At 43.4% G+C, this 24,964-nt stretch overlaps 1 protein-coding gene across 3 annotated transcripts; it reads left to right on the top strand.

Annotated features, from left to right (window-relative positions):
- Positions 1-2,116: 2,116 nt before the first annotated feature.
- Positions 2,117-24,563, top strand: CTNNB1 (catenin beta 1). 3 transcript variants are annotated; one of them, XM_040589961.1, is made up of 16 exons: positions 2,119-2,425; positions 3,494-3,597; positions 16,355-16,415; positions 16,916-17,143; positions 17,281-17,534; positions 17,624-17,862; positions 17,950-18,151; positions 18,459-18,603; positions 19,076-19,179; positions 19,267-19,605; positions 19,866-20,024; positions 20,674-20,793; positions 20,946-21,096; positions 21,188-21,309; positions 22,477-22,537; positions 23,281-23,501. In XM_040589961.1, exons 3-16 carry the CDS (start codon positions 16,403-16,405, stop codon positions 23,487-23,489), a joined length of 2,346 nt encoding a protein of 781 aa, XP_040445895.1. In that variant the 5' UTR covers positions 2,119-2,425; positions 3,494-3,597; positions 16,355-16,402; the 3' UTR covers positions 23,490-23,501. The 3 variants fall into 3 exon arrangements, with proteins under 3 accessions (XP_040445896.1, XP_040445895.1, XP_040445894.1); XM_040589962.1 differs by lacking the exons at positions 3,494-3,597; positions 23,281-23,501 and adding an exon at positions 23,789-24,563 and having other exon boundaries at positions 2,117-2,425; XM_040589960.1 differs by lacking the exon at positions 3,494-3,597 and having other exon boundaries at positions 2,120-2,425.
- Positions 24,564-24,964: the final 401 nt, after the last annotated feature.

Here is a 24,964-nt window from a genome sequence, read left to right as displayed (position 1 = left end):
ACTTTCTCTTGAGTCTTACTGTAAATTGGAATCAAACTTCAGGTAAAAATGGCAAGGTCCTTCTGCTCATAGCTCTAAGTAACTCCCTTGGAAGGAGATGAGCATTCATAGCCTACCAGCCCTGATCTGGCAGGATTTGGTTTGCCAACTCTCAGCAACGGTTGTCCTCATTTTTGCTCTCCTTTAGGCCAACATGGTTGAAATGGGCAACTGTCGTAAGAGAAAACAGCATGACAAGGAAAGGTGTATTTCTTGAACTGGCTTCAAGGTTGTCCAGGTGCCATTTCATTTCCTTACTAGTGGGGACAGGAGGTTGCCCACTGCACAGGGAAGGCTGGCAGGTGGATGATTGCTACATGCCCTGCAACAGCGGGGGGGGGGGCAGGGAGAAAATATGGACGTTTTTATCACCACTGCCTTCCCAGAGCCGTTTTAGTAGTGACAGCTAACCCACGGGCTCAGGATGCCTCCCCTGCACTTGCCCCACTGGGTTGTGGCCCCTGGCCACACATGCCTGGTCCACCTGTGAGAGTTACGGTGGATTTTGTGTGCAGCAAGCCCTACAGTATTTCCCCCCACCAGGGAGAAATCCTGTTTCAAAAAGTGCTGGTTCAAAAAAAGAAAAAAAAAAAAAAAAAAGCAGCTGATGTGACAATCAAGTCGTGCTACAGCAGAGGCTCCTTTTAGTCTAACACTACATATTATCGAATAGATCAACGGGGAAAAAATAATCTTTTAAGTGTAACTTCGTAAGTAGAAATCCAGAGCCTGTTTAAAACAGGATTATCAGCAGAAAAACTGGTGGCCACTCCGTGCACCACACATCTCCGCACTGCAAGAACTACACAAACTGGAGGCTGCTGGTGAGTGAGAGGCTGCACGAAGCGCCCCGGCGCAGGACCAAGAATTCAACTCCCAACATCCGCCAGTGCCAAAGCAAATTTATACTGGGGATGGAGATAAATCCATCTTTCACTAGCAACGGATGTTTCACATAAACACGTTAGTATACACTGTCCTGTTTCATATAGAGGTGTGTGTGTGTGTATGTATTTTTTTTTCCCTCGGTATGTTAAACCACTTTGCCAGAGCAAGACGGTGCACGCAAAAAAGTCTGTAGAACATTTTGGTGTGCAAGCCCGTGCACGCCGGGGAGGAGGCTGCCACAGGCGCGCCTGCACAAGGCGCTGCACGCCGCGGAAAACCTTGTGCAATTCATAATATTTTCCTGTTTTTACGAGTCACTAAAAGAGGCGAGGGGCAGGCGAGAAGGAGGAGGAGGAGGAGGTGGTGGTGGTGGGGAGCTCGGTTCTTCCATTTTAAAAAAATAAATAAATTGTATAACGAGATACTTTCTTTGGCAACTGCTTCCTGACAAATATTTACAAGGCAGAGCGGAGCGCGTTTCCGCCGACGTGAGCGGGCCCCGCCGGCACCTTCCCGGGCCGCCCCGGGCTCCCCGCCGCCACCTTCCCTTCCCGGGCCGGGCCGGGCCGGGCCGTGCCCGCAGCGGCAGCTCGGCCGGCTGCCCCCGCCCAGCGCCGGGGCCGCTCTCCCTCGGTTCAACAGCCCGGCAGACTGCCGGACTTGGCGACAAGCGTCTGGGAGGACGGACTTTCGCTACAGTTGGTGCCGTGCGTTTGAAAGAAAAAAATAAATCACCAGGCAACGAAACGCTAAATTAAAGGTGTGTGTGTGTGTGGGGGGGGGTCATGGCCGCCTTTCACCGCCCCCCTCCCGAGCGGGACCCCGGGCTAGTCCCGCCAGCTGCCCCCCACCTCCCCCGCCGCCTCTACTCCACCCTGAGGCAGCAACTTCGCTCCCAGCCGGGAACTCGGATTCCTCTTCCCCACCTCCGGAATAAGGTGCTGCCGCCGTGCTCCCCCCGCCGGCCCGGCCCGGCCCGGCCCTCACGCCGCCACTCCCCTCCGTCGCCGGCCCGGCCCGGCCCACCCTGCCTCCCCCCGCCGCGCCGCCACCGCCACGGCCTTCCCCCCGCTCGCGGCCGCTTTCCCGCCGCTGCTGCTCTCTGTCTCCCTCCGCCCTGGGAGCCGGGCACTATTTCTCCTCCCCCTGCCCTGTGCGCTGGGTGCCTGTGGAATGCTGCGCGCTGGGCCCGGCCGCGGCGGCAGGATACAGCCGATCCCGCCGCTCACTATAAGAACCTCCTTGTGAGCGACGCCATTTTAAGCCTCTCGCTCGGTTCAGCGGTGGGAGCAAGAGCGGCGCTTGGGGCAAGGGGACTAACACCGTCGCCACCCGGGAGGCAGCGGCAGGGCCACCGCCGTGAGCAAAGAGCCGAGCGAGGAGGAGGAAGCGGCGGCGGGGGGACGAGGAAGAAAAGACGGACCGGACCGGGATCGTCCGGGTGGCAGCAGCAGCAGCCGGAGCCCGGGGGGACTCTGCGCTCTCGTCTCCCTGCAACGTTAGTGCCACTTTCTGCGGCGGGAACTTGGGGCGAGCCTGGGCCGGGCCCCCTCCCTCAGCGGCGGGCGGGAGCGGGCGGCGCGTCCCGCGGCGGCCGGGGGGGGTGGTCCAGGGTGTGCCCGGCGCCGAGGCGGCAAGGACGGGGCTGGGGGGGCGGGGGGCGCTGCCTGGGGGGCAGCGGGGGTGGGCGAGAGGCGGCGAGGTGGGCAGGAGAGGGGGAGAGGGCTCCCGCTCTGGGAGCTCCGGACAGCTGCGTGGTCGCGGGAGGCGGCAGCTGCGGCTCCCGAGGTGTCTGTTGGGAAGCGCGTCCTGGGGCGAGGGGGCGGCTGCCGGGGGCTGCGGGGGAAGGCGAGTCCCCGCCGCCCGGCTCTCCGCTCCCGCCTGCGTTTGCAGCCGAGGCCGGAGTACTTTCGTGCCCTCCTCTCCTCCCCCCGTCTTTTTTATTTTTTAAGGGAGGTACTGACTCGCTGGTGGGCTGCAGATCGCCGTTGGTGATAGGAGGGGGAAGAGAGCGGGGGACGGGTTTATTTGTACCGAATATAATTAATCACGGTCACCGCAGTCAGCGGGAGATAACTAATCTGTTGCCTTGTGGGTTTTCGGTCTTCGTTGCATGCATATTTGCTGGAGAGGTTACACTTCTGGGTGTCACCGAAATGAAGCTCCCCGGAGCTGGGAGCAATCAAATTAAGTTTTTAACACCCACGTTACCAGAGTCTTCTAGCGAATGGCTTGGGACCTGGGCAGCGTGGGGGCTCGCATGCTGCGAGGGGAAGCGCCTGCAGCTTTCTGTGGCCCGCTGGGGGGGGCGACGGGGGCTCCAACCTCCCAAACTAACGCACTTCTGAGGCGTGTGAAGTAACTTGCTGTTACTCCTAGTAGGACTTAGGGCCCTTGTTTCTGATTTCCCGTGGCACAGGGAGCTCAAGATGTGGTGGTCTTTGACTTTCTGTTAAGCGTTTTTTCTCCCCCCCGCAAAACTTAGTTCATCTCTTTTATGCATGATTAGCTGCTCCTTGAACGGCGAGGTTTCTTAAGTCTAGCAAAACCTTAAATTCTTTCCTAGCTAAAACGATGTAGAACATCGGACTGCTTCCTTTTGAATGTCTTCCCAAAAACCTCTACTGAAGATTATCCCTTCTGGGAAGAAAGAAAGGACAGGCTGTGAAGGTACTATGTGCAACTTTAGGAATAGCAATGTTGATCTTGATCCTTGTGACTTTAGGAATAGCAATGTTGATCTTAATCTTTGTAATCAGCTGCTACTTCTTGATCTCTTTCTCATGGAGCAGCAGCCATTGTTCTGACACTGTATATTCCAGACATCTGTGGTCCTCCCATCCCCCAAAGTATGCAAGTGGTGAATGGAAAGAGGCTGGGCTGGTATGCTGTGCTGAGGTCGATGGACGGAAATCAAGGAGGGGTTTTAGTAAAAACAGGATCTTTATGTGCTGAGACTATAGTAAGGGCAAAGATGAGAAAACTACCTGAGAGGGTATCAGGGGTTTTCTTGATACGAAGTTCAGACACACCAGAGAGCAACTTGCCAATTATGTTTTTGCTTCTAAATGACAAAAAGGTACTACTGCAAGGCTTTAAAACAGCATAAAGGACAAAACTTACTGCTGTTTATTGGTCCAATTTATAATGTGAATTTCAGTAACTGACAGTCCAGGTTAATCTTGCACTTCTAATAAAAAGGTGCTGACAGCTGTAGCTATGTGGTGACTGTGTCGATTGCCTAATGGTTGGTACTGGTGAAAATGAGGCTACTTAGGCATTCAGACATGGCTTTATGGCTCTCTAAATTCAGACATTCAGTATAAAACTGTATTGAGTGTCTTGCCGTTCTGGGGTTGTTCTAAAGAAATGTCATATTTGCGTGGCTACTAGTTCAGATATTTTCTGTTTGGGTATAAACTGATATGTGTGGGAATGTTCATCTTGGTCTGTATGGCTGATCATTTCGAAGAGTGTGGGGAAGAAATAAGTAAAAACATGTTGATAGAAAGGACAATGCATTACACAATAGCTTCTAAAAGCCAGGATTTAATGCAAAGTAAAGCTTGATTGAGAAAGTCAGTCCTTCAAATGTTGTGTTACAGCCTCAGTAAACCAAGCTTCCTTTTTCTTGCCTAAGCAACGAATAGGCTGGGCTTCTTGCTTGATACATAGTCTGCTATGAGTGCTATCGTTTTGCTATGACTGCATGGTGTGTTGGTAACTGGCTTATCAAATCTTGGCCGCAAAACCTGGTTGTCCTTCAGACATGGTTTCTTTGTGAAATGAATGTTGTTTTTTATGGCTTTACATCACCAAAGCATCAAGTTTAACTCTTCAGAACACAGTACTTTGGAAAGTTAGTTCAGGTGTAAAGACAACAAGTTGGTACTAGTGGCCTTCTAAACTAATTTTGCAGCATTTTGAGGGATAGGAAGGGAGTTGGCAGGAAATACGGCTATTGTAAGCTGAAGTCTGAACATGCAGTCTGAAACTCCTGCATAAAGATGTCTCTGCAAAATACTGTCTAGTAGGCAGACTAGTGTGCGAACACAACAGTAATCAGAATCACTCATGTTAATTCACAGTTAAAGCTGGTGATGCAGGGGTTGTGGTGATCATGCAGTTGCTTGCAGCAAAACTTGTTCTGTGACTCTGGTAGACTGCATACTGTGGCAGGAAAATCAGGACTAACCTTACTTATCTTGAACATTGTACTTCGTGAAGCCTGATAAAACTTGGTGAGAAACTGCAGGCAGTTGGGACTTACTCTTGGGTCCTCACAGCACCCATTTGCGAGCTCTGAGCCCCCTGCCTTGCTTGGATGACTGTGGTAACTTAGAAATGGCACTACATTAACTTTGCAAAATTCTGCAAACTGCTTGGCAGTAAGCATTGCAGGTGACTTGACTTGTCTCTCTAAGATAAAATGATTATCCTGGTCAGATGGGCAGGGCAGTATTGCTGACTTTCTAGTTAAGCATTGGGAGACTTGTTTTGGGGGTACTTTGATGTTATATGCCAGCTGAATTAGACTTGCCAACATAAGGTAGCCTGACAGTGGTTAACTTTTAATACCCATTTCTTGCCCTTGATTTCAAGGTAAAATTGGCTGTAGTCTGTGATCAGACTTTAGCTCAAGAGAGTAATGTCTTAATATGATAGTGTTATGTGGCCTGTGTTGCCTCTTATGACAAGAAAGGAGCCAGAAGAGTTGTGAGTTTTTTTTTTTTTCAACTGACAGGTAACTTCAATTGCAAGGGAGAGAACTAATGGAATTCTTACTCTGGCATTTCTGTCTGTATGGAACACCAAATTGATACGGTGAGCAGGTGGAAACTATACTTGTAGCACAACCTACCCTCATGAATCTGTTAACTCTGATTTGATGTGAAAGCAAATGTGTCCTAGGCTTTTGTTGCCTTGGGAACTATAGGTGCAGATGTTGGTTTACAGCTTTCATTACAGAAGAACTTTTTGTTAATGTTCCAAGTTGCTTTAGGAAACAATGTACGCTGGCTAGATTAGTATTGCAGAAGTACTTGCTCTATTACTTAATACTAAATCAACTCTGGAGCCTTGTTTAAGGAATAAATTAGTTCCCATAAAGGTTGAAAGAGTTAATCTACTATTTGAGGTTGCTGCTTTTTAAAAAGGTGGCATGAGCTAGCTGGATCTTACTGGAGTTTGCAAATGCACAATGTGCACTGTAGGTATATGTGCTGGAGCTAGCATTTCTAGGCAGACTTACTGTGCTAAATAGACTTGTATAAACTGGAGAAGTTTGCCAGCTCTGCAGCAACTGTAGCCAGTAGTTCTGTGTTGTCCTGGCAACAGTTCAGGTGCCCTCCAGTGGCCAGAAATCTTAACATCCTACAGGTGCTGATAAATGCTGGTGCCTTGTCAGTTTGCCTTAATTAAAAGTGCGTTGAAGAAACATCTTACAGTGTCAGACTTCATTCGCATGTTTGTTGCTTAAACAGTACTTTCTGGACTATTGGTATGTCTTGTGGTAAATACGTAGTTATTCTGACAGGCAGAGGCAGCCGCTTCAGATTCGTATTTCATTAGTGTCAGTGCAATTATGACTAATCACTCTGGTTTCTTAAACTGTGGAGATTAATGTTTAACATCTATGTTCAGAGCTGGCTACAAGGTTGCAGTCTAAGAAGAAACTAGATCGTGGTTAGATACTTCCTGGTTTGGAAGGGAGATTACTTGCTAAATTGTTGCTGTATTAGAGTGGAAACAAATGTTTTCAGTTTTAGGTGCATGGGAAGGAAAGACAATTATGTAGTACAGTGGCTACCAACCTTGGTAGTGATGTAGGGGATCATGACAAATAACTGCAGAAATACTGTCTTTTTCTGACACTCAGAACTAAGTGGGCAGGAAGCTTGAGGGCTGGCAGTGGTTTGTTGCTGAACTACTTTATAAGTATTAAATGAAATGGGGTATACTAGTTGTTTAAGTGGTCACAATAGCAGCTTTTTTGTATGTGGCTAGGTACGACTAAAGAATGATGCTTGATCCTGGCTACTGCCGTCTTTACTACAGGCATCTTACTTGGTGAAAGTAGGGGCATGTGGACCAAAAACTTGCATTGATTTGCAGCTTATTAGGTGAGTACTGCAGGCAAACTAAACACAGAAGCACTAGCTCATCACTGACTGAGAAAGGCAGGACTGTGCATAATGTAGATGCCTCACTGTGTCCTGCAAATAAGAGCTGGTAACTTCCTAAGCTGTGATAGCAAAACTGCTCTTAATGTTTTGCACATCCATGAAGATATTCAAACATAGTGAATGCTGTATGAAACACTAATTGGAAAATTTTGATGGTGACCAAAAGATCTCAAAGTAAATCCATCACTGAGCAGAACTAACCTAGTAACTGTTTCGAGGTTACTTATGTGAGTTGGTGGTGTTTAGTTGGTCAAAACAATTAAGGCATAAGAGTAATTGGGTTGATAATATTGTTATGAACTTAATGCAATTCCATAAACTTGAAACTGTTATACCAGTCCTTTACTACTGAGCTGCAAACTGCTGTCAAAGGATTGGTATGTACATTATGTGGAGAATATCATTACTGTTCTCAAGCTGTGTGTGTAACACCTGATTAGTAGTTGAAGCAGTTCCTCACATCACCTTAAATGTTATTGTCAGCTCCTCTCTGGGACAGTGAAGAAGGATATGTAGGTACTTGGAGCCAATCTTGCCTACTAATAAAGTGATAGATTTTGCTACTGTTGCAGTATACTTGCCAGTGAAAAGTTCTCTTAAATCATTACTTTCAAACATGACTTGATATTTTCTCTGTTGGCTTGAGCACAGGTGCTGCTTATAGCTCTTGGAAACAACTGGAGATTTCTATAGAGGAAAAACAAATAGCCAGTGCAGAAATTGTAGCTCTGAGAAGATCACTTAGTTTGCAGACCTTGTTAGAAGCTGCTGGTATACTTGCCTGTGATTTTTTTTAATATAAAATTGTGTTGACAGACCTCTTGCAACTGCTGAATGTTTCCCTAGGTAAAGGGCAAAATAGTTGTGCTGTGGATCCAAACAGTAACTTCTCTGAAGTGACAAGATATCCAGTGTTGGGACATTTCAGCTACTACAGCATAAGTATGCTTTTAAATAGCAAAGAGTATGGGACAATGTTAAAAAGGTGTGGTCTTTACATTGCATAGTATGCCCAGCCATGTATGTGACTCTGGCAGCCTTAGGCTCTGGACAGTATCAAACAGAATTCTGCAAAGCACCACTGGTTGTCATAAGAAATTATGGTGGTAGGTAACTGTTCCTAGGTACCTTTTGTGACATCTCTAGGTGTCCTGTCAATATGTAATTTCCACCAAAGTTTCTCTAAAATGTCCTAAGGAGTAAAGGACTGTGCATCAAAGGTATTGGAGAAACTGTATGTGATATGGACAGCTTCATTTCTGGGGAGGCAGGTTTTAAAGTTTGAAAGTTCATCTCTTAGAACGATTGTGCAGTTCAGTGCCCAGGTGAGCTTCATGACTTTTTTAGCAACTTACCTGATGTACTTGTTCTGAATTCTCCTCCAGGTTCCCATAATTTTAGAGATTAGTTATCTCAAGTATTTGTTGGCTGACCATGGCTCTCAGACCAGTGTTAACTGTTTCTTGAAGTGCTGTGTTTCAGTGACACTCTGCCTGGAGCTGAAAGATATTCCATCTGGCAGTGAGAGCTCACTAAGCCTATTTCTGATTCATTTTGTTACCTGGACTTTTGGTCAGTGGCTAAAGTTGGTTTTCAGTGATGGATTAAAACTACCTGTGTTCTGGGTGGCATTCTGTCGTTGGGGTGAGCAAACCAAAATGTGGATCTTATAACACTTAACATTATAGTTTCAACTGCACTTGAAACTTCATGAATTGTAACTGATTTGTTGCAATTGTACAATAACAATTGTTACAAATGAAATGTAATTCATGATCATTTGGCAAGCTGGCTAGGAAGTATGATCCTTTACTAGCCTGCTGTCACCTTTGGGAGGAAAGGTAGGGTGAAATAGGTGAGTGTCCTGTAGTATCAGAGCAGTGTAGTGTTCCAGTCCTAATGGAAGTGTGGTAGAATTGAGCCTTACAGCTGTTGTAGAAGTCTTGTGTCCCCTTTTCCCCCCTCCTCTGCCATGTGTGCTTAACGTTGCATGGATTCAAAGATGAGCTTTGAGTTTTCTGACCTTGTAATCAGAGTCCTTTCCTTCATTAGGCATTTTTTGAGGAATAAATCCTCTTAACACAGCTAATTCTGTGTTTAAGTCTAGTACAGACTATCAGATGCCTGCATTTCAGTTCCATTTAACAGTTGTAATCGACTCAGAATTCTAGCAAGAACAGAAAATATTTGCATGCAGTTTGCTTTAGGTAATGAGCATGTGAATAGAAACTCTGTGCTCTTAATTGGTCTTAGATTGCTGAGATGACTGAAAATAGACAGACATAACACTTTATTTTTTGTGATGTGGCATCGAATGAACTCTTACAAAAAAACTTACAAAAGCCAGCGTAGGGAGGCTCTTCTGCATTTATGTTGTGGAAAGGAATTTTTAGATAACTTCAGAGGCTGAAAAGCCAGAACAACTGATGGAATAGTAAACTCGGATGCCTGAAGGAAGAAATAAATAAATGGAAATGAAGCAGCAAAAAACAGTGGCTTGAAAACAGAGGTAACTTGTGAGCACTGGCAGATCTGTGTGTATGTGCTGTCAAACAACACCTCTTCCACTTCAGTTCTGTGGATTATCTGAGCTAGTTTGCCTCTTCCAGCATGTACTGAGGATATTTAAAGCTTGGAAGTTGCAACCTGTTGACCTTTTAAGTCAGTAAAGCAGATATTCAGGTTTCTTAAATTCCTAATGTCTGGTAGGAGAAACAGATTTTAGATTTAGATATTTTAAAGAACAACCTAAGACTCTGTTCTGGACTCCGAGGCAAATTTACTGTGATCTGATTTGCTAAATATTAAATGGAAAGTATTGCTGTTTGCAAGGCATCTTCTAACTTTCTGCAGGCATCAGTAGAGCACATTGTCTGAAATATTTTAGCTTTGATAAATTTGTGGTGGATGGATTACAGAGGATACTTGTGAGTATTTTTACTTAGTGGTTGGAGGAAATGGTGCTAAGCAAATGTTGCTTGAGGAAATGACCAGAGCAGTTTTGTCACGAGTTAAACTTTATGAATGAGTCTGTTTTGTTGCAGTCTAGGATTAGTAAACGGGATTTCAGTGTGGGCATGTGCTGTGGCATGCGGATTAAGGTTATTGGTAGCTCTTAGTTTTCAATAGAACTACTGAAATAGTTGAGGTTGCTACATCTTGGCATAATGCTTAAATATAGTAAGGCTACAGATGAAATAGAAATATAGTATAGGCTACAGATAAGTGTTATATCTAACCTGAAAGAAGATGGAAATGTTTTAGAGCTGTGAAAACCCATGGTGTTTTTTTCCCTTTTAGGGTTGGCTGTATGGTTTGACTTTTTTTTGTTACATACTAAATTACTTCCATTTACTTAGGATATCTTCAGATGGCCTGTGACAAGGTATTTTTACCCAGTATTAAATATCAGCCTGCTGAAAGCAGAAGGAAGCCTGACATTTATATAAAAAATGTGGATATTTATATTCTGATTCCTGATATAGACAATAAGATAAACAGTAATTTTACTGTCTCCAACAAATATCCAAGTAGTTCGTTGTTTAATGGGATAATTTACAGCTCTAAATCACTATTTGAGAGCCAGTTTTTCAAAGAATTTCATAGTAGGCTTTGTCCATCCAGGTCCTTAAACTGCTGGTGTGAGGAGGGTTTTGAGAAATTGAATTTCTTAATCCAGAAGTCACTACTGGTGAGTGACCAGTTCCACAACAATCAACACACTCTGCTGCTTGCATGTAACTTGAACTTCAAAATCTCTACTCACTGCGTGTAGCTCTTCCTTTCAAAGTGGACAAAGTGACTGAGGACTGCAGATCTGCTACTTTAGACAGAATATGGGAATGCTGTTCAGTACTTGTGGATATGGAATGTATTTAAGTAAAACTGCTGTATTTAATCCTCTGTGGTACCTTTGTACAAGAATTAAACTTCTTAAAATTAAAGTCTTTGGAGTGAAACTCAAGCATGTCATCTGTTCCTACTTTGAAATAAAGTATCTTCTGTTCATTGTGTAGAAAAAGTGAACCACAACTGTCATTCCTATAGCAAGCTTCTAAAATCTGTTAACACAAACACTGAAACTATACTTTCAAGACTTCTTACCAGTCTTACAGAGCATCTGATAATGAAGGCCCTCCAAAATTACCTACAAAGCATACTTTACCCCAGAGCTCAATACAAGCCAGGTAAAGATTCTCAAAGTTAAGTTTTGTTTGGAATATATGGGAGGAGATCCCCATTTGGATAAGGAATAATTAGAAGTTTACATCAGATTTCAAATGGTAAAAATTTTTGAACTTAAGTATAACCTTCAGAGATAAAAAATGAAACTTTAAGTTGAGACCTTTACAAGGCAAATGACAATACTTCCCAGATTATCTTGCTCCTTAATCCAAAACTAGAATTGTCTGTTAGAAACTGAATGCAAATACCCTTGATAATTATTTCCCACAAGGACCATCCTTGTTTTCATCTGTGTATAGCAATCTATAAATCATTTCTTATAGGTCAGCTGTAACTTATCCCTCTTTCACTCCATCTCAAATTTGTAGCTGCCATGTCGTCTTCAACCAGACTGACTACTGTTTTTTAAAAAAAAAAGTTAGTAGGCAGATATAAACTAGTTATAGTTTCCTTCTTTGAAGGAAGAAAAATAAATTTTTGCTAGGCTTCTTGTTAATTAGTTTAGTGCTATTCCTAATAAATACTAAAGCGAACATCTCAGTTGGATCATGTCTTCATACAACTAAAAGCAGTAGAAGTAGGTTTGCCTGTTGCAAGAGTGCTTATGCCTGTGGGGTAGGTCAGACCAAAAATTGCTTTGGGAGATAGGTCAGCCACTCATGCCTGAAAGAGCTTGTATACTATGAAAGCTTCTTTGTTTCCGCTATCAGTATTGCCTTACTTAAGTTATTCTTCTGCCACTTCCTTTTTTAGAAAACAGAGTAACAACCTTCAGGGTAAGATCAAAGGATTTTTTTTATTTAAAAGTCTTTAGTTGAATGTATTTCCCACATCCTCCACTTGAAAAGTAAAGTTAATTAGGAAGCTGCTGCTACACTAAATTCTAATACTTTTGTTATTGGGTCATAGGAAAGACTGTTGTAGTTATCTGGTGTTACTAGGTGTAGAACTGGTGTTGCCTGTATATTTTGGCTACTCGCTCTTTGTGGAGTGGATACACAGGCAACATAACATTGGTAGGCAGTTGCCCAAAATAAGAGCCAAAGAATGCTTCCAGTAACACCTTGGTAATGGTTGCAGTAACTTTGGAGTAAAAAACATTTTCCAGTACACATACTTCTTTCTCTTCACTTGTATATAGATAATATGTTTTTAACTGCTGTAACTGTCACAAGAAGATTAAGATCTGCTTGTTCTATGTAAGAAAATGTGTCATTCAGCACTGATGGTTAATTTAAAGATGTGGTTGCTTGGCCAGTCCTACATGAGACAGATGCAGACATATGAAAATGTGGTCAGTAGATAATCTCCTTTAAATAGATCATGGTAGTCAGATGTATCAATCTTGATTTCTCATACAAGTTTTGGTAATACGCTGCTCTCAAGCAAAAGATTTCTGGAAGACTTGCAAACTTTGACTTGCTTTACAAAGGGGAGGGAATCTGTTTATCAGATCTGTCAGGTGTAACCTGAGTCAATCTTAATGAAGAGAATTGTTCAGATTTGAGGCATGCTATAGGCTTCTTGGTTTCCTTGGCAAGTATCTAACTCTTCTCCAAAATCAGAAGTTAGTACCTAACTTTCATTTGTCATTGGAACGCTCCTCTTTCATTCCTTTGAAAACTAAGCAATTTGAATTGTCTTCTATAGTAACTTGCAATTATTAGCTCACAAGCCTGTGAGAACTGATAAAATAAAATAACTGTTTTTCTCAGGTGTTATTTTAGAATTCAAATGCAAGGTTGGGACTGATGGTACACAGTACAGTCTAATGCAATGCCTTGCATTGCTTTTTGCATGAGGCGTTTAATATATATTTTAAAAAACCCAACCTCCATTTAAACCCAAAGCTGATGATGCTTGCTAAACAAGTAGATAGCATCATGGAAGAGGAGGAGGTTTTTAAGTTGTCCCATGACTTATGGCAGTACATCCTTATGAACTACCCATACCAGGTAGTCTTTTACAGAAGCTTGCTGTTATGCTCAAGTTTGTAAAGTATACTGTCCTTCTGTTTCTTCCTGATGGTTCAGATATATGTTACCTTGACAGTGTCATGTTGCTAGTCCTGTCCTCCAGTAAATTTGAATAGGAGCTCAATTTAAAGGAGCTGGTATATGCTTCATGGTTGAAGACTACAAGCTTAATTATCTAGTAGTGTTTTTCTTTTTCTTTTGTTTCCACTTCCCCACTACCTCACCCCCACCCTGCATGTATTGATCCAGTTTCTGTCAGGAAAATGAACAGCACAAACATTTGTACCTAGTCTGGGGTGGTTGTTCTCTTTGTGAGTGTAGTAGTTAACCTTGTCAGTGATACACAGGAAGACCAAGTCAGCAGCTTGTCTGGACTCTGTTTACCCCCTTGTAAAATGCGAAGAGAATGGGAAGGAAAATATGGGAGACTTTTCAGTTACAGAAGGCCTAAAACAAAAAAAACCCATACCCCTTTTGCCTGGCTATCTTTGGTCTGCAGTTATTTTGAACTCTTTAAGATTAAAACCAATTTCCCGTCTAAATAAAAAAATGCTACCTGGAATTGCTGGGGGCTTACAGGTGTATAAAATGCAGATTAGCATTAGAAACTTCAGGTGCAGCTAGCAGGCTGATCTAAGGTCAACATTTCAAAGAATATCTGACTGATAACGCAGTTCTGAACACTTAATCAGTATTCTTCATTGCTATTTTGTAGATGTTCTTCAGCCTTATTTTGGAATAGTGTTGCAGTTCAGTGGCTAGTTTCATCTAATGGTACAGCTGCTCTTCAGATCTCATCAGGCTGCTGAAATGGAAAAAAGCATTTCAGAATGCAGTTGCTGTAAGCCAGCTGCCTTCATTTTTGCAGTATTCAACAGGGGAAGGAAATTATAAATGTTGTTCCCAAGTCTCATATTGCGTGTTTGAATATGATGTGGTAGGAAATAACTCAAAGCATGGTCAATGCTCTTGACAGGTTCATCTGCTAGTATGTTAACTTCAGAACTAGTTTGGTGATCATTTTTATTAGCAGCCTGCCGATAGGAGGAGACAGGAGAAGTTACAATAGAAACAGATCTTTTGTGCGAAGCATATTGTGAGTTGTGTATAGCAGCTACATCTTGCCTGGTTTTCTATTGGAAATGTCGCGTCTGACTTGCAGCGAGGACTATGGGGAGCAAACATAGAAATTTTACTTTTAGTTATATTCCACTTCTTTCTGTTTGGAAGGGGTTAGTGGGGCTGACAAAGTCATGCAGAAGACCTGCAGGGAGCTATCAAGTTTTTGTATAGGTACTTCCTCCAACTTGGCTACTCAGGAAAATTTTTGTATTAACAGCGAACTGGCAGCATGACTTAGATTTTCCTTCCCCTTACCACTGCTAATCCCAGATGCCTAACAGCATGTTGGAAGAGTCTAGTGTTCAAGGGACTGGAAAAAAGGGTGGTTGTATTGTCAGTGCATTCTCCATGCAGATGGTGAGGTGTAGACAGAGTTGGCTAGTCTTCCCAGGCTGTGGAGTAGGACCAGTTCAGGGACATAAGTGTTTCCAGCTACGTAGCAGGGTACTTTGTTGTGTTATGTCTTAAATCAGCTCGGTGCTGCTTATCTGGTGCAGATGCAGATCTACTGTCCATTTTAAAACAGCCAGAGAAGGGTTGCTGCCAGAAGTTGCAGGAGTGCAGAGTCAGGACAAACAGCCCTGGCACTTGTATGGCAAGGTAACGAGATTGCTCGGGAGCTGCTGGGAGTATCCTGTAGCTGGCTCAGAGACAGTGACATACAAGCTTGCCTCTGAGTTGCCTAACCTATTCGGCAAGACTTTTAAAACTGCAGTCCTGTCTTCTGTTTAATTATGATTTTGTAAACAGTGCTCCTGAAGGAAACTCTTAAACTGAGAAATCTGTCTGTACACAAATACAATGTCAAATGGACTTTGTTATATCCTGTACTGCAAACCTGTCCTTTAAAGAGATTAGTGGCTTGCCTTTACTTCATTGTCTAGGAATGTTTTGATCAGCATAGCTCTAACACCTAACGGCAAGCTGAAAGCTGATTGCTGGAAGAGATGTTTTTGCTCACTGCACTAGTTACCACTACAAATGTTTCGGCTTGGCTAGCTCCCAGAATAGGCTGTCACCAGCTCTGTGTCAGTGCTGAAAACATTGTTGGACTGTGGGGGGAGGGGGAGCAAATGAAATAAAAGTATGACAGCTTTGAGTGACCTGTTGTGAAACTGTAGCCTCAAATTTCCCTTTCTGGGTTAATGAAGAGACAGCTACAGATTTATAGGACAAGTACTTCCATACGGCTTGGTGATGTCAATTGGAGGTGCATGCTGAAGATTTTGATAGGGCATTTGATCATATTTCAGCCTCCTGCCCCCAATTATCTTGGCTTTCTGTAGGGGGGGGGAAAAAAAGTTTGGTGTGCAACTAAAGGAGAGCATTTATAAGACTGGTTCAGTTTTCAGTTTAACTTCAAGGAAGAGTATTTTGTGTAGGAAGAAACCTTTCTTCTTGTGGTATAGGAAAGGAGTAAAGAAGAGGAGGTTCAATTATATCATTCTTAAGGTAGTCTTTATACCACTGAAATAATAGCAGCTTGTCTTAAATGGTCATTTCAACTTTCTCTGTGAAAATCCATGTTGTAGCCCTCTATCAGACAGTTTTGCTAGTAGTGTAAGAGTAGTTGTCTTCGTGGGAAATGAAGTCTGACGTGTAGCCCTTATATTTGCAGCATGTCTAAGCTGTGGAATTTAATGTCAGGACTTCATCTTATGCGAGGATAGAGAAGTAAAAAATTGCTCTTATCATGGTCAGTCTTCAGTACTTTTTCTCCTGCAGCTTTAAGAGGACAATACATCGTAGATACAGTCTACCAGAAACAGTCAGGGTGATATGTCTCATTCTTCTGCATCTCTGTCCATGGAGGTTTGCTAACTAGCATGTGAACATACTCACTGTAGTAATGAAATGGCAAGATGTATGAAGTTTGCAATTCTAGTGTTTCTAATATGTAAGCGTGTCTTACTAATTCTGATTAGTGGTTAGTAAGTTTTAACCTTGCTCTTTTTTTAGGGTCTCTGAAAGGTAGCAGGAAGGAGTTCTGGGAGTACAACAAGGAACATGGCAACTCAAGGTATGTAATGCATTACAATTTCTGTTACGGGAATCTAACAGTTCTAACAAAGAGCAGTTAAACTGGCTCCTTACTCCCCTTTTTTAGCTTCTTAAAGTCACTTGGATTGAATAATGTCTGCTGTACTACAGTAATGAATACCTTATACAGGAACTCAAACCTGCAAACAAGTTTGTCATTGTAAGCATTTTGGGTCCCTTAAGTACAGTCGATACATAATCACAGTATGTGGAAAAGGGAACCTTTAAGCGGCAGGCTAAGACAGTCACAACAGCAGTGATTGCTCTGCCTGTTAGTCAGGTTTATAGATGCCTGCATTGGTTCAGTGTATAAAGCCTCAGTTTAAAACTGCAGTCTCGCTTGCACCGCTACCTCTGCTGGATTGAGGTGGTTGTTCGTAACGGTTTATTTTTGTTTAAAATCTGTGTCATCTCTTGAAGAATTAATACATGCTGGAGTAATTGAACTAAACTTAATTGTTCAACAATGATTTCTTACAGCTGACTTGATGGAGTTGGACATGGCAATGGAGCCAGACAGAAAAGCAGCAGTCAGTCATTGGCAGCAACAATCATATCTGGACTCTGGTATCCATTCTGGTGCCACCACAACTGCTCCCTCCTTGAGTGGCAAGGGAAATCCTGAAGAGGAAGATGTGGACACGACACAAGTGCTGTATGAGTGGGAGCAGGGATTCTCACAGTCCTTCACCCAGGAGCAAGTTGCTGGTAAGGCCTTTATTATTCCACTGGTTTGCTTAGATACACAGCTTAACAATACAGAAACATAAATACTGAATTATTGCCAAACTAGAAGATGAGCTTTTTATTCCTATTTTGAGGTAATGACTTACCTTGTTTTTCAGATATTGATGGCCAGTATGCAATGACTAGAGCTCAGAGAGTGCGTGCAGCTATGTTCCCTGAAACACTGGATGAAGGAATGCAAATCCCATCCACGCAATTTGATGCTGCTCATCCAACTAATGTGCAACGCCTGGCTGAGCCGTCCCAGATGTTAAAACATGCTGTTGTTAATTTGATAAACTACCAAGATGATGCTGAACTCGCAACTCGTGCAATCCCAGAACTGACCAAACTGTTGAATGATGAGGACCAGGTAAGCATTTTCTCTGTCTCGGTGTACCTTGCTTGTGGGGCTTCTTCAGTGACCTTAAAACTAAAAGCTTTCTTCGCATATTTCTGTAGGTAGTGGTGAACAAAGCTGCAGTTATGGTTCATCAGTTATCCAAAAAGGAAGCATCTCGCCATGCTATTATGAGATCTCCTCAAATGGTATCTGCTATTGTACGTACCATGCAAAATACAAATGATGTAGAAACAGCCCGTTGTACTGCAGGTACGCTGCACAATCTCTCACATCACCGTGAAGGCTTGTTGGCAATCTTCAAATCAGGAGGCATCCCTGCTTTGGTTAAAATGCTTGGGTATGTGGACTACTAAGGTGGTGCTTGTTGTGCTTTTCAGTTGGTGTTGGTAGGTGCAGGTACTCACAAGGTTTTTTGCTTCCGTAGGTCCCCAGTGGACTCTGTGCTGTTCTATGCCATTACAACTCTTCACAACCTCCTGTTACACCAGGAAGGAGCCAAAATGGCTGTCCGTCTAGCTGGTGGGCTGCAGAAGATGGTTGCCTTGCTCAACAAGACAAATGTCAAATTCCTGGCCATCACGACAGACTGCCTTCAGATTTTAGCGTATGGCAATCAAGAAAGTAAGGTAAGTGCCTCTGCTGTTGAAGTACTTAAACAGGCAGGCTTGCTATGAATGGCCTAACAGTTCCTCTTCAGCCGTGTTGGGCTTTTGTCAGTCAGTCCTGACCTTGCAAGAGGTGAGGGACACGGGAATTACTTTCTGAAAGTACAGTCATGCTTACAGTGAGACTGCAAAACTGACAGATCACACCAGCAGATGTGAACAGTATTTTAGAGATCTGTAACCTACAATGGATGTAAGCCAGCAGCAATTACTACCCACTGGCATGCAGAGGAAATGACTGATAAATTTTACTTTTGCTGTCTTTCAGCTGATTATTCTGGCAAGTGGTGGACCTCAGGCTCTAGTAAACATAATGAGGACCTATACTTATGAGAAACTATTGTGGACCACAAGTAGGGTGCTGAAGGTGTTGTCAGTCTGCTCCAGCAACAAACCTGCTATTGTTGAGGCTGGTAAGTACCTTGTACCCATGGTAACTTAAAAAGCTATACAGTACTTCAGGATCGGTGCATCCCACACAGGAACCAAAACTTGTCAGCATCAAATAATTAACTTGGATTAGCCCTTCAGTCCATAACTAGTTCTAGAGGCATTTAGTATACAGAAGTATAAAAGGCAGTCTGTCTTAAGTCTACTGTGGTGTTAGCTGGGTGGCTTAGTGGCTGAGCATTGTCAGATTGGTCCCCTTAGAATATGCGTACATTTAAAAGGCCCAGTGTCACAAAGAGAATCTCAGGGTATTTTTCTATGTGATGGAGGATTAGGGCCTAGCCGTACTATGATACTAATGTCAAGAAAGATCCAGAAGCTTGTGAGAGATGCACTCAGACTTCAAGGAAGAGGAGGACCTGACTGTCCACAAGATGAATATCTGAGTATGGTGTCAAATTTGAGTAATGCTGTCAAATGTTTACCATTTTCTAGGTGGGATGCAAGCTTTGGGTCTCCACCTCACAGATCCAAGCCAGCGTCTTGTCCAGAACTGTCTCTGGACTCTGAGAAATCTGTCAGATGCTGCAACAAAGCAGGTAAATGGCTCTTCTAAGGGATCAGAATCAAAACCCAACATAGTGGAAGAGGAGAGAGACTAAATTTTTTCCCCTCTTTTTTTGCAGGAGGGCATGGAAGGTCTTCTAGGAACTCTTGTTCAGCTTTTAGGATCAGATGATATTAATGTTGTGACTTGCGCTGCTGGCATCCTTTCTAATCTCACCTGCAACAATTACAAGAACAAGATGATGGTGTGCCAGGTTGGTGGCATTGAGGCTCTTGTGCGCACAGTTCTTCGGGCTGGAGACAGGGAAGACATCACAGAACCCGCTATTTGTGCGCTCCGTCACCTCACCAGCAGACATCAAGAAGCTGAGATGGCTCAAAACGCAGTACGTCTCCATTACGGACTCCCAGTAGTGGTTAAACTGTTGCACCCGCCCTCACACTGGCCTTTGATCAAGGTAAATACTGGCTAATGGCTTTCAGCACTGAAAACTGGTGCTTTTTTTCATTTAAATCTAACTGTGAAAAATACTTTGTAAGGTCTTGGGGAATGTCATTTATCTGATGGGAAAATCGCTTCTACTGAGCAACTTGGTGTTGTCTCTTAGAGATTTAAGCATTTGGGATTACCTGATGAAAAAAAATATTGCTAACAGCAAGCACTCCTGTCATGCTCTTTTTTTTTTCTTCCCCCCCCCCCCCCCTTTCTTAACTGCAGGCTACTGTTGGTTTGATCCGCAATCTGGCTCTCTGTCCTGCAAACCACGCCCCACTGCGTGAACAAGGTGCTATTCCAAGGCTAGTTCAGTTGCTGGTTAGAGCACATCAAGATACCCAGCGACGTACTTCTATGGGTGGAACACAACAGCAGTTTGTGGTAAGTGGCCACCACTAACTGAACAAACTTGTGAAACTCAAACTCCTCATTTTTCAGTGTGCCTCACCCATATATTGTTTGGTCTGAATAGCTGTTGTTCTATCATTTGCTCTAATTCATGTTATTCTCTTGGCATGCTGATAATTCTGTCTTGGCAGAAGTAGGTTCCCTACCTGGAAACCAGAACTCGCCTCATCCTTCTCAGAAGAGTATGGGTTTAACAAAGGGGAAGTTGCCTTAGCACGGACAAATGGAAGCAGTGTAGTTAATACTTGCAGAGGCAGGAGGGGGCCTCTTCATTACTGATAACCACTGCTTCGAACTTAGCAAACTGACAAGCTAATCCAGCTTGGAGAAAAAAAGCCAGTGTTGTCAGACGTGAAGTTCATCATGAACTGAAATGAAAATGAGAACGCTGGGAGTAGTTTCACTGAGATGTTTCACTTACTGAATGTAGTTAGATAAACCAGGCCGACTCCTAGCAGGGATATTAAGTTTGAAGGCCAGCAGTAGATAGTGGATATGGACCCTGTTGGGGGAAGGGGGTTTGGTTTATTTGTTGACAGGCCGTTCAGCTTTTTGACAATCATTTTAGAAGATAGCACACAGAACCTCGAATTCAAAAAATGCCTTTTCTTTTCCAAACTAGGAGGGCGTGCGTATGGAAGAAATTGTCGAGGGCTGCACTGGAGCCCTGCATATTCTTGCACGTGATGTTCATAATCGAATCGTAATCAGGGGTCTAAATACCATTCCACTATTTGTGCAGGTAAGAAAGAGCTCAAGACAATGCTATAGTACGTACTAGGAAAACTAGTGAAATGGCTCTTACGCTTCCTTGGTAGAACTGCTAAGCCGGGTTGTACTGAAGAGCTTGTTTCAAGTAGAAGAGCTAAAGACATCCTTATGCTTTGGTTGCAGTTGTTGTACTCTCCCATTGAGAATATCCAGAGAGTAGCTGCAGGTGTACTTTGTGAACTGGCTCAAGACAAGGAAGCAGCTGAAGCAATTGAAGCTGAAGGTGCAACCGCCCCTTTAACAGAACTGCTTCATTCTAGGAACGAGGGTGTTGGTAAGTGAACTTAAAAGATAGCTTACATACTTGAGTTAGAAAAGTTGCTAGAAGACTCAATCTCTGCTAAAATTGTTCTTTCTTTTGATAGCAACATACGCAGCTGCAGTGCTGTTCAGGATGTCTGAGGACAAACCACAAGACTATAAGAAGCGACTTTCAGTTGAATTGACAAGCTCTCTGTTCCGGACTGAGCCAATGGCTTGGAACGAGGTGAGTAGTGTGTCTTCTGTGTTAATGATTCCCTGGGGAGACCTTACTTCTAAGTCCTCCCTCCTTCCAGCAGTGGAGTGCAGACACCATCGGTGATAGAGGCCCAGCTCTACACGTGGCAGTACCTTTGTTACTTGCCCTCCATGTTCAGGTTCAGCGAACCTGTGGCAAGCAGCCTTACAGCTGCTTCTTCCCTCGCAGACAGGAAGAGTCTGTCCTCTACTGCTGCTAAAGTTTGTAATTCCTACTATGGTTGTTAGTGTGCAAAGCTGTATAGAAGAACTTTGTACATTTCTGTGCTGCTTGTCAGAAGCTAATGACCTCTGCATGCAAAAGCTGAGGCATGAGTGGTACGAGGGAAGCATAAACATAAAACATGTCCTGTGAGGCCTCTATCGTGGGACTAATAACCTTGGGGTGGGGATGCAACTCGTGTTTTACTTAGAACTGAGCTTTCAGACTTGAATAATTGCCTTTTTTCATGCTTAAAAGACACGGTGAATTGAGACTGAAAACAAACTGTGTGCATGCAGTAGAGGGAAGGTTTCACTAAGTGTCTTTCCCCGGATTCTTAAGGTTCAGGAGCCTAGCTTGTTTTGCCTTGTGTGTGTTTACTAAATAAAGGACAGTAGCCCTTGATGTGTACTATTTCAGCGCTTGCTTTTCTGTTTTTCCAAAATCTGTATCTACCACAGTAAGAAAAAAAAAAAACCTAAAGTGGAATATCTCTTTGAGACAGGAGTTATGCAGTGGCACTGCAGGCAGGCAATTACTTCTGCATTTGGACACACTGGTAGAGGTCCCTTCGGAACTCCTAAAAAGCTGTACTGCTGGCTTGGGAATCTCTGAACAGCTGACTTGCAGGAGTTGGGCAGGTGTACGCGGGGAGGAGTGTTCCTAGATGTGCCCCATCTTTTTCATTTCCAAACAGGACCCTCCTTCCAGTAATCTACAGTTTCTTGTACCTAAACCTGGCCATTAAATACTGGATACAGATGCTTAGATAAAAAGGCATTTCATGTTCACAGAAGCAGCGTGCTGCAGTGCTCACTGCAGCAGAGTTGCTAAAAAGGGATCTGGGGCAAGCTTCGAAACTTCTTCAACTTGGAATTACTGGTGCTGGCCTGAAGACCTGATGTTAAAACTGTTTTCTAACTTTTTATGTAGACAGCAGATCTCGGACTTGATATCGGTGCCCAGGGAGAACCTCTTGGATACCGCCCAGATGGTATGTCTCTTCCATTCCCCTTGACTAAGCTTAAGTTGGATGAAGTCAAGTCACAGATTTTAAAGGAGAACTGCAAATGAGTGAAGGGTGAATTACTCTTCAGCAAACTGACAGGCAGATGAGGAACTGCCAGTTCAAATACCCAGTTCCTGCAACAGCCCTGGCAGCACTTAAATGGGAGCCGTATGAACATGTGAAACTGGTGTCTCTTGTCCGAGTCTCGTGGGAGAATCCCGCTGAGCTATTGTTTCCAGAAATCTTTTACGTTTTTTTACAAATGGACTTGACAATTCCAATAATGCAGTTTTTCTTTAAAACAAAAAAGCTGGTATTGAATGCATTAGTCTGTAAGTGTCTATAGACTTGAACGCTAGCCTATCCCTAAGGATTCTAAGCTATTTTTGACTAGTCTTTCAGAAGCCAGTCTACAGTCTTGGAGCCTGGTTTTGCTGCAGTATTGTTGAATTTTAGTACTGTTGATTGTGCAGACTAATGGCTTGGCTGGAATCTGCTCGTGCTTCTGACTGCAGTGTGCTTTGTCTGCAGAATCATACTGGAAGGCTGTTCCGAACAATGGAATAGCCATTAAGGGCAGGCATCAGATTGTGTTGAACTTGGCTGAACTAGAAAAAAAATAGATGGCTACAAAGATCTTCTCACACACTGATACTTGCAGCTTCTGATGCATCTAACATCTGTTAACATTATGCTTTTTTTCCCTCTGCCACCTTTAACTTTCTTAGATCCTAGCTACCGTTCTTTCCACTCTGGCGGATACGGTCAGGATGCCTTGGGTATGGACCCTATGATGGAACATGAAATGGGTGGCCACCACCCTGGTGCTGACTACCCAGTTGATGGTCTGCCAGATCTTGGCCATGCCCAGGACCTTATGGATGGGCTGCCTCCAGGTGACAGTAATCAGTTGGCCTGGTTCGATACTGACCTGTAAATCATCCTTTAGGTAAGAAGCTCCAACCTTGAATTTAAAAACAAAACAAAATGAGAAAAACATGACTGGACTGAGGACTTGGTTGGCAGGGAGGGAATGGCTCAATCGGGTCCCAGTGTGCTAGAATAGTGAACAAATGCTCTGGAAACACATGATCAGTACACTCCAAACTGACTTCTGCCGTGAAGTGTGGAAGTAATTAACTGTAAGGTCTTGTGCACCGGCTTCATGCAGTCTTGTTGTGTTACAATAGCTCTTTACTCGGGAGTGCTGACACCTGTTTTTTTTTCTCTCTGCAGCTGTATCATCTGAATGAACTTGCATTGATTGGCCTGTAGAGTTGCTGAGAGGGCTCGAGGGGTGGGCTAGTATCTCAGAAAGTGCCTGACACACTAACCAAGCTGAGTTTCCTATGGGAACAATTGAAGTAAACTTTTTGTTCTGGTCCTTTTTGGTCGAGGAGTAATAATACAAATGGATTTTGGGAGTGATTCAAGAAACGAAGAATGCACAAGAATGAATTGCAAGATGGAATTTATCAAACCCTAGCCTTGCTTGTTAAAAATTTATTATTTTTTTTAAATCTCTGTAATGGTACTGACCTTGCTTGCTTTGGAAGTAGCCTTTCTTTTCGCAGTAATTGTTGTTAGTTTTTTTTAAAGTCTCTCGTAGTATTAAGTTATAGTGAATATGCTACAGCAGTTTCTAATTTTTAAGGATTGAGTAAAGGTGTAGAACACTAATTCATAATCGCTCTAACTGTATTCTGAATAAAGTGTAACATTGTGTAGCCTTTTTGTATAAAAAAACTAGACAAATAGAAATGGTCCAATTAGTTTCCTTTTTAATATGCTTAAAATAAGCAGGTGGATCTATTTCATGTTTTTGATCAAAAACTTTATCTGGGATATGTCTGGGTAGGGGCCAGTAAGAACTGTTTATTTGGAACCTTGTATTGGACAGTTTACCAGTTGCCTTTTATCCCAAAGTTATTGTAGCCTGCTGTGATACAGATGCTTCATGAGAAAAATGCAGTTATAAAATGGTTCAAAATTAAAGTAAACTTTTAATTCACTCTGTGTCAAATTATTTCAGATGATAAAGTACCACTTGAGTGTTAACAAGGTTTCTGAAACTTGCCCTGGAATTGCACACCACCTTCAGTATTTTGGTGGAGAAAGCCAAGAACCACTTACCTCTTTCATCCCACGGTTAACCCTTTAGAGCCCAGAGTCTAAGGACGCAGGTGTCCTGCTGCAGTTCTCCGAGGCAGTATCCTTGCCCTTGACCTGCTGCCGCTCTGCTTTGGCGGGCTCTGCAGCATGGGGCAGGTCTAGCCAGATGTGAGGCAACTACATGGTGCCTGGCCTGCCAGCTGCACACTCACTTCTGGGCTTCAAAAAGTGAAAGCAGTGTATTACTTCAGCTCTCTTCAGGCGTGCACTGTCACTGGGGTCAGGTGAAGATCCTTTGCT

The sequence above is a fragment of the Falco naumanni genome, chromosome 4 (genome assembly GCF_017639655.2).
Source record: "Falco naumanni isolate bFalNau1 chromosome 4, bFalNau1.pat, whole genome shotgun sequence".
In the NCBI taxonomy this organism is placed as follows: Eukaryota; Metazoa; Chordata; class Aves; order Falconiformes; family Falconidae; genus Falco; species Falco naumanni.
The sequence above is the reverse complement of the archived record's forward strand: the minus strand, read 5'-3'. Positions and strand labels throughout refer to the sequence as shown.